The sequence below is a fragment of the Fibroporia radiculosa genome (genome assembly GCF_000313525.1).
Source record: "Fibroporia radiculosa TFFH 294 genomic supercontigs, scaffold1246, whole genome shotgun sequence".
Classification (NCBI taxonomy): domain Eukaryota; kingdom Fungi; phylum Basidiomycota; class Agaricomycetes; order Polyporales; family Fibroporiaceae; genus Fibroporia; species Fibroporia radiculosa.
In genome coordinates, this window is record NW_012133277.1 from 104,952 (window position 1) to 113,474 (window position 8,523).

Genomic DNA, 8,523 nt, shown 5'->3' on the forward strand with positions numbered 1-8,523 from the left:
TTTGTCTGTAGCCACTGACGAGCTAACTTACGTGTGTACTCTTGCTGTTTACTCTCCACTCATTTCCCTGCGCACGCGGTACCGCACCGCCATTGTTGTGAAAATTTGCATCTTGCAGCATCGTTACTCCCACTTTCCGCTGTCATACAGAACAGCATCCGAGTCGCCTTAGGAGCCAACACGCATCAATTCGTACAGTTACACTACTGTTGTGCTCACTAACGAACCGCGCATACCCAGGATTATATCTCCTGTGCGGCATCCATTCACATTGGGCACGATGACAAGCAGTAGTAATGGTTCGCCAATCATGCAAGAGGAAGAAGATGTGGTGGAGATCAGGAGAGCTCTTGCAACCGGGAAAGAGACGTCGAGTACAATGTCTTCAGGTTAGTATCACACCACTATAGTGTGCCCATGCACATATAGCCAATTTTGTTTGCGCCGTCATGGAATACACCGTCACTCACGAGGCTTGTTTTACAACAGTTCCACCCATTGTCTGCTACTGTATTGCGTCGATTCTGATGACTGTGATAAATAAGGTGCGCATATCTTCGATTGATGTCTCCTGCTTCGATTAATTTTCCCTGATTTGAGCGTAGTTTGTCGTATCCGGTCCGGAATTTAGCATGAATTTCCTACTCTTAGGCATCCAATCATCCGTCTCTGTTCTCTGCGTTCTCATCGTCAAGCGCTCAGGGTGGATCTCATTCCGTTCGTTCGACTCGCGCGACGCCAAGGCATGGTTCCCCGTCAGTTTCCTTCTTGTAAGTGTCATCTACACGGGGTCCAAGAGTCTGGTGAGTGATCGCTCCTTCGTTCATGCAAGTGACCCGCCTCCGGAGATCAGTGCTTCCTGTTATTTGTTTCCAATCTTTGACTATCTGGCGCGTAAGGTTCATTCGTGCGCAGCGCTGATGCCATTATTATGAATAGCAACATCTCAGCATACCTATGTACACAATTTTCAAAAACCTGACGATCATCCTCATCGTGCGTGCCGTCCTTTGTCAAGTATAGCTCCTGCAAATTCAATTATCACACGATGATACACAGGCTTACGGAGAGGTCATTTGGTTTGGTGGACGGGTCACCGGGCTCACACTCATTTCGTTCGTTTTCATGGTAGGTTTTCCGGCTTGCGGAGGCAGTGAATATCACTACTCGTCCCCCCGTGCTCATACTTGGTCCCACTGTGATAGGTCTTCTCCTCCGTAATTGCCGCGTGGGCTGATATCAGCGAGGCATTCACTGCTGGCGACCCTGCTGTTGTGGAGGGGCTTGGCATGCTCGCAACGATGAAGGGAGTTGTAACCAATCTCAACGTTGGATATTTTTGGATGTTCTTGAATTGCGCGACGAACGCAACTTATGTTTTGTCGATGCGCAAGCGCATCAAAGTGACCGGATTTTCGGACTGGGACACGATGTTCTACAACAACTTGCTCTCTATTCCTGTTCTCGCAACATTCTCTGTCATTGCGGAGAACTGGGGACACGATAATCTCGTGCGCAATTTGTGAGGGACCTATGTGTATGTTATGAAGTGTCATCGAGGGACTCACGACCGTGCAGCCCAGCAGAAAGGCGTAACGTGTTGTTATTTGCAATCGCCTTTTCAGGAGCTGCCGCAGTGGGAATATCATACACGACAGCATGGTGTATTCGAGCGACGAGCAGCACGACATACAGGTCAGTCTTCCATATTCCACTTCGCATCTTGAAACCGCTCACAGCTTTGAAATAGCATGGTCGGTGCATTGAATAAATTGCCAGTGGCGGCGTCGGGGATGATCTTTTTTGAGGACCCTGTTACACCGGGGTCCGTGTCTGCAGTAGGAGTAGGGTTCCTTGCGGGACTGGTGTATGCAGTGGCGAAGAACAACCAGAAGAATGCGGAGAATGCGGCGCAGCTCGGACAAGGTGCTATTCCACTCACACGGAAGTCATGATGCCTTGCGATATGACTGGACCCGATTCTTCGATTCTCGAGAATAGGGTCCCTTCCGCGGGCTCTTCACTGGGTTGCATGCATCTGCACGCGTACGATGCAGAACGGTGCCCCGGTGCGATTGGTCAGTAAATACGGGCCCCCGTTTATACTGTTTCTTGGACATTCTAGGGTGTGGACATGGGACATTGTAGTGGATCGAGCCATACTTCGCCCGGCTGAGCGGGGCGTACTGTACGTAGATGACTAGCGCCATCGATGTTCTCTGGCGTCTTTAATTTGGGCAGCCCATCCAGCGAGCAGCGGGGGCAATAGACGGTTTCTGGATGCAGTCTTGGTGGCGATATGCTATCGTCGACAGTGGCGGGGATGAAGCGGCGACCGCTGTAACCCCGCGGACTGAGAGGGCCGAAAATGTAGATAAATCTCCCCGATCGTGTCGATGAGGTCACTTGATCTCTCCCCAGGTCTCCTCAACGCGTCCGGGTTTAAGTTCAGTCTTACCTTTCTCTTCCTTCTCTGTTACAGCCCACTCCCCCCCCGACCTCGTTGTCGAAAACATTTCGGACATCGTTACACTCATCCATCCCCGGCCTCTGACTTTCACGATCTCAAATCGTCCTTAGAACCCAGCCAAGAGCATATTTCGCCACCATGCCCGCCGATACTGGCGCAACCGCGACCCTCCACCCTCCCCGCCTGGCCGCCATGTTTGCGGGATCCCCCAGTGCGCCGGGAACACCGGTGCACTCTATTCAGACTATGCGCCGCAAGGCTGCAGGTCACTCTGGCCCCCTCACAAAGATTCTTGTCGCCAACCGTGGGGTGCGCGCTGCTTTCTATTCCAGTGGTCCACTGTGACTGACAGCTTTTGTCCCGCAGGAAATTGCCATCCGTGTCTTCCGTACTTCACATGAACTCGCCATGCATACCGTTGCAATCTACTCCTTCGAGGACCGTCTCTCTGCTCATCGCCAAAAGGCGAGAACCCTTTGTTCTGTACGTTCAATGTGACTTATGTCTGCATCTCCAGGCCGATGAAGCGTACCAAGTCGGCAAAGGTCTTACACCCGTCGCTGCGTACCTCGCTCAAGATGATATAATCCGTATTGCCCTCGAGCATGGCGTGGATATGATTCACCCAGGGTGAGATGCCCCTTTCCCGCATCTGCTTGCTGATGTCGAATGATGTTATCCCTCCTTTCGCTTCACCCTTTCACATGAAATCATTATATGCGCCGTCCTTCTTTGTCTGCCGTGCCATCGATTAGGTACGGGTTCCTTTCTGAAAATGCGGAGTTCGCGCGAAAAGTCGAAATGGCTGGCATTGCATTCGTCGGACCTTCCCCAGAGGTCATCGACCAGCTTGGGGACAAGACAAAGGCCCGTACCGTTGGTATGTAGACTTCCCCACAGCCCGGTCTGTCCAGATAAACTGATATTCTTCATGAACATAGCCCTTAAGGTCGGCGTCCCTGTCGTGCCTGGTACGCCAGGACCAGTTGATTCTTATGTTGAAGCGGATTCTTTCATCAAAGAGTACGGGTTCCCCGGTGCGTTATTTTATGTATTAATTATTATACATAATCTCAACACCGCTCGTTCTTGCAGTTATAATCAAAGCTGCAATGGGCGGCGGTGGACGTGGGATGCGTGTTGTTCGTGAACAGTCCGATTTCGCGGCATCGTTCGAACGCGCCGTCTCTGAGGCCAAGTCTGCCTTCGGTGATGGCACCGTCTTCATAGAACGCTTCCTTGAGCGTCCGCGTCACATTGAAGTGCAGCTCCTCGCTGATGGAGAGGGGAACACGATACATCTCTTCGAGCGTGACTGTTCCGTGCAGCGCAGGCATCAGAAGGTCGTCGAGGTTGCTCCCGCGACGCACTTACCTGAGGAAGTCCGTCAGGCGATCCTCGCTGATGCTATCAAGCTCGCAAAGAGTGTAGGCTACCGCAATGCGGGTACTGCGGAGTTCTTGGTCGACCAGATGGGTCGTCACTACTTCATCGAGATCAATCCTCGTATCCAGGTCGAGCACACTATTACCGGTGCGCGCATATACTCCGCCTAACCCCTTTTTTGGAGCTGATTTGGGTATGAATACACGTAGAGGAAATTACAGGCATCGACATCGTTGCCGCCCAGATTCAGATCGCTGCAGGTGCAACACTCCCTCAGCTCGGACTCTCCCAGGAGGCGATCACCAAGCGTGGATTCGCTATTCAATGCCGTGTTACGACTGAGGATGCTGCGACAGGATTCCAGCCTGATACAGGTAAGATTGAGGTATACCGCAGCGCTGGAGGCAACGGCGTTCGTCTCGACGCTAGCTCTGGCTTTGCTGGTGCGCAAATCACTGTGTGTAGTGTTATTATATCTGTGGCCGGCGAACGCAGTTTTGACCACTTGTTTCTGACAGCCTCACTATGACAGTTTGCTTGTGAAGGTGTCTGTTAGCGGTACGACATACGAGGTGGCGCGTAGGAAAATGCTTCGTGCGCTTGTTGAATTCCGTATTCGTGGCGTAAAGGTGTGTATTATGCAAATTTCTGCCCATATGATTCGGCTGATATTACGAATCCAAGACCAACATTCCGTTCCTCTTCCGTCTCCTCACTCACGATGTCTTCATTGGTGGAAAGACCTGGACAACGGCAAGTGCTTATACTCACAGGCTAACAACACGTTATAATACTGATTTTGTCTAGTTCATTGATGACACACCTGAGCTTTTCAAGCTCGTCCAGAGCCAGAACCGTGCCCAAAAATTACTCGCTTATCTAGGGGATCTTGCCGTCAACGGCAGTTCGATCAAAGGCCAGCAAGGCGAACCGGGGCTCAAGGACGATATTGTCGTGCCTGTCTTCCAGAACCGCGATGACCCAGAGGGCCCGCCTCTCGATGCGTCACTGCCATGTGAAAAGGGATGGCGCAACATCATCGTCGAACAAGGTCCTGAAGCATTCGCTCGCGCTGTGCGCGAATACCCCGGTGTGCTCATCATGGACACGACGTGGCGTGATGCTCATCAGAGTCTGCTTGCAACACGTCTCCGTACTATCGACATCGCCAACATCGCGAAGGAGACCAGTTATGCGCTCTCGAACGCGTTCAGTTTGGAGTGTTGGGGTGGTGCGACGTTCGATGTGGCCATGCGCTTCTTGTACGAGGACCCATGGGAGCGTCTGGTGAGTGACTGCATACAGTTATGACGTGATGGGCATTGTTACGAAAAGTTCTGTTCAGCGCGCACTGCGTAAGCTCGTTCCGAATATCCCTCTGCAGGCTCTCGTGCGTGGTGCAAACGGTGTCGGTTACACTAGCTATCCGTGTGTCTATAGTTTTCTACATATCTTGTGGTATCAATCTAAATCGAGGCATACAGGGACAATGCAATCTACGACTTCTCGAAGAAAGCTGTGGAGAACGGCCTCGACATCTTCCGAGTGTTTGACTCATTGAATTATATTGGTACGCATCTTATTTATTTGCAGTTTACCTAATTGACGCTTGGTTGTAGAGAACGTTAGTGGGACGCTAGTACCTTTATAACCCATTTGCAGCAGTCTGACTTGTCTACAGTTGAAGCTTGGTATCGATGCTGCTAAGAAAGCGGGAGGTGTCGTTGAAGCTGCCGTCTGCTACAGCGGTGATGTCGCAAATCCGAAGCTTACAAAATACACGCTGCAGTACTATCTCGACTTCGTCGACCAGCTCGTCGCCGAAGGCATCCACATCCTTAGCATCAAGGACATGGCCGGCTTGTTGAAACCCGAGGCAGCGAAGATGTGCGTCATTTTGAACCTATTGATGTTTTTGGAGAAGTATTGATGTTGTTTTCTCTTACAGTCTGATCGGTGCTATCAGGGAGAAGTATCCTGACCTTCCGATTCATGTTCACTCACACGACACGGCTGGTATATCCACTGCCAGCATGCTGGCGGCAGCGGCAGCTGGTGCTGATGTTATTGATGTTGCCATTGACAGTAAGCGCTACATAATGATCATCTTTGACCGCTTACGATCGTGCTATTTCCTCAGGCATGTCTGGACTCACATCTCAGCCGCCGATGGGTGCCATCTGCTCCGCGTTGGAGCAGACCGGAATGGGAACGGGCATTCGTTATGCGGATATCCAGGCCTTGAATGTATATTGGAGTCAAGTTCGCATGCTCTATGGCTGCTTCGAAGCCAATGTCAGGGCGTCCGACTCTAGCGTCTTTGACCACGAAATGCCGGGAGGTCAATATACCAACTTGATGGTGAGGCGGGGATTCGTATTCGTCATCGATCTACCTAACGTTGATGGATGTAGTTCCAAGCCGCGCAGCTAGGTCTGGGCACTCAATGGACTGGTGAGTTTGCGATCAAAACTTCAGCGTCTACCAACCGCATTGACGAATTGGAACAGAGGTTAAGAAGAAGTATATTGAAGCCAATGACATGGTAGGTGCCTGTGTCTAAATTGAGACGGAGAGTGGTGCTGATTCGCCACCATGCGGACATAGTGCGGAAATGTCATTAAGGTGAGATATCCCCTATTTTGATTCCAACTGCCTACCGTGCTGACACCAAACTAGGTAACGCCGACGTCCAAGGTCGTGGGTGACTTCGCACAGTGGATGGTATCGAATGGCTTCTCGAAACAAGATGTCCTGGATCGCGCGGAGCAGCTCGACTTTCCCTCATCTGTTGTTGAGTTCTTCCAGGGTTATCTTGGACAGCCTGTTGGTGGCTTCCCCGAGCCTTTGCGTACCAAGATTATCAGAGACAAGCCGAGGATCGATGGCAGGCCTGGTACGAACATGGTACCTGTGGACTTTAAAAAGACAAAGGCAGAGCTCCGCAGCAAGTTCGGCAAGCACATCACTGACGCGGATGTTACCTCGTATGTCATGTACCCGAAGGTATGGCATCTATGCAGTAACGTGGGTGTTCTCAACCACTGACGTCCTCACTAATTCCACAGGTCTTTGAGGAGTACCAGAACTTCGTCGAGAAGTATGGAGATCTGAGGTACGCGGCGCATTGGAGCCGATGGGTTGTTTGCTCATGATCCTGCCAGTGTGATCCCCACACGTTATTTCCTTGGGCGGCCGGATATTGGCGAAGAAATGCACATCTCCATCGAGAAGGGTAAGACTCTGATTATTCGCCTGATGGCAGTCGGTCCTGTCGTCGAGGGCCGTGCTCAGCGCGACGTCTGGTTCGAGGTGAACGGAGAGGTAAGTCGGCTGCAGATTCAGAGAAGTGTTTTCGGGTGACCTGATCCATCGTGTGACGGATTAGGTCCGCGCTGTGTCTGTTGAGGACAAGAATTCTGCTGTTGAGACGGTCTCCCGCGAGAAGGCCACCTCGGATCCAGGCTCCGTCGGTGCGCCGATGTCAGGTGTAGTCGTGGAGGTAAGAGTGAAGGAAGGTTCAGAAATCAAGAAGGGCGACCCTGTTTGCGGTAAGTGCTGCCCTACGGAACGTGTTTACCAGATGCTCATGAACTATTTTCAGTGATGAGCGCCATGAAGGCATGTTGTTCGCAGACCTGACCTGGACTTTGTTACTCACTGTCGTGTTCAGATGGAATCCTCCGTCACAGCACCTGTCTCGGGTCATATCAAGCGCGTCGTTGTACACGAAGGTAACGTCTTGGTAATGGATATGGATGCTGATGCTGATGCACCTGATAATCTTTCAGGCGACTCGATCAACCAGGGAGACCTCGTCGTGGAGATTGTACACTGATTCCGATGGACTGAAGAATGTAATTCGTCTCGTTTAGCAACAACATCCTGTACGTTGTAGAATAGAAGCCTGTATTTCTGTCGCAATTGAATGCATACAATGATTCTCTCATGAACTAATTGGTCCGACGAAAGTACACGATATACACCTTGACGACCGCACAACTCGCTCAGAAGAGGTGTAATCATGGCCGAGAAGACTGTGCGCGTGCCACCGTCTTGGACTTTGCCGCTGGGTCATGCGCCACGCCTAAAAGCACGACAGGCAGCAGCCTGCACCGTCACAGGAACCCAGACTGACCTCATGATGCGTACGGATCTTATACTTTAAAAAAAACGCGCGCGGACGCAAACGTAATGGCAGCTCTCCCAGGAGAAGGGGGAGGGGGAGGGAGAGGTGAGGGGGGAAGATCCGAGCCAGCCCGTATAAGGCTGGCTCGATCCGGCGGACCAGCCGCTTATCGCAGACTGAATAGGCCGGACGAAGTCCAGGTGAGCGCGGCACGGCGCAGGCCTCCCATTGCGGGCGCAGTGCGCCGATTCTCGAGGACGGTGCGCGGATATATACATCGCGCGCGCGGGCGCAGATCCCGTTGCCGCTGCGCGCGGCAGCACCCAGCACGCCCCACACACCACGCCCCCCGCGGGGTGACCAAGGCCACGCGCGCCATTGGCCGCGAGCGCGCCCCCGCACACCTGAGCACATCTGGGGCCGGCGCATGTGGGCGGCGCCTCGGCGGTGCCCGCGGGGGAGGGACCAGGACCAGGGTAGGATCCGCACGTCCCCCCTCTCTCCCCCTCCGGCGCGATGGCCTGCGATATGGCAGCCC

General features: G+C 52.5%; 2 protein-coding genes across 2 annotated transcripts; both read left to right on the forward strand.

The window, feature by feature from the left end:
• Window positions 1-310: 310 nt before the first annotated feature.
• On the forward strand, window positions 311-1,955 carry FIBRA_02420 (uncharacterized protein; the record flags this gene model as incomplete). The annotated part of the gene is made up of 8 exons (XM_012324283.1): window positions 311-389; window positions 490-545; window positions 606-770; window positions 940-996; window positions 1,060-1,128; window positions 1,206-1,522; window positions 1,579-1,695; window positions 1,751-1,955. 8 exons carry the CDS (start codon window positions 311-313, stop codon window positions 1,953-1,955), a joined length of 1,065 nt encoding a protein of 354 aa, XP_012179673.1.
• Window positions 1,956-2,608: 653 nt separating this feature from the next.
• FIBRA_02421 (uncharacterized protein) lies at window positions 2,609-7,694 on the forward strand (the record flags this gene model as incomplete). The annotated part of the gene is made up of 26 exons (XM_012324284.1): window positions 2,609-2,779; window positions 2,837-2,953; window positions 2,988-3,100; window positions 3,226-3,350; window positions 3,412-3,507; window positions 3,566-4,003; window positions 4,066-4,313; window positions 4,375-4,485; window positions 4,541-4,579; window positions 4,664-5,143; window positions 5,202-5,284; window positions 5,341-5,426; window positions 5,476-5,495; window positions 5,538-5,743; window positions 5,805-5,941; window positions 5,997-6,217; window positions 6,271-6,310; window positions 6,367-6,401; window positions 6,464-6,481; window positions 6,536-6,862; window positions 6,925-6,971; window positions 7,021-7,180; window positions 7,245-7,407; window positions 7,461-7,484; window positions 7,549-7,590; window positions 7,648-7,694. 26 exons carry the CDS (start codon window positions 2,609-2,611, stop codon window positions 7,692-7,694), a joined length of 3,594 nt encoding a protein of 1,197 aa, XP_012179674.1.
• Between the last annotated feature and the right edge of the window lie 829 nt (window positions 7,695-8,523).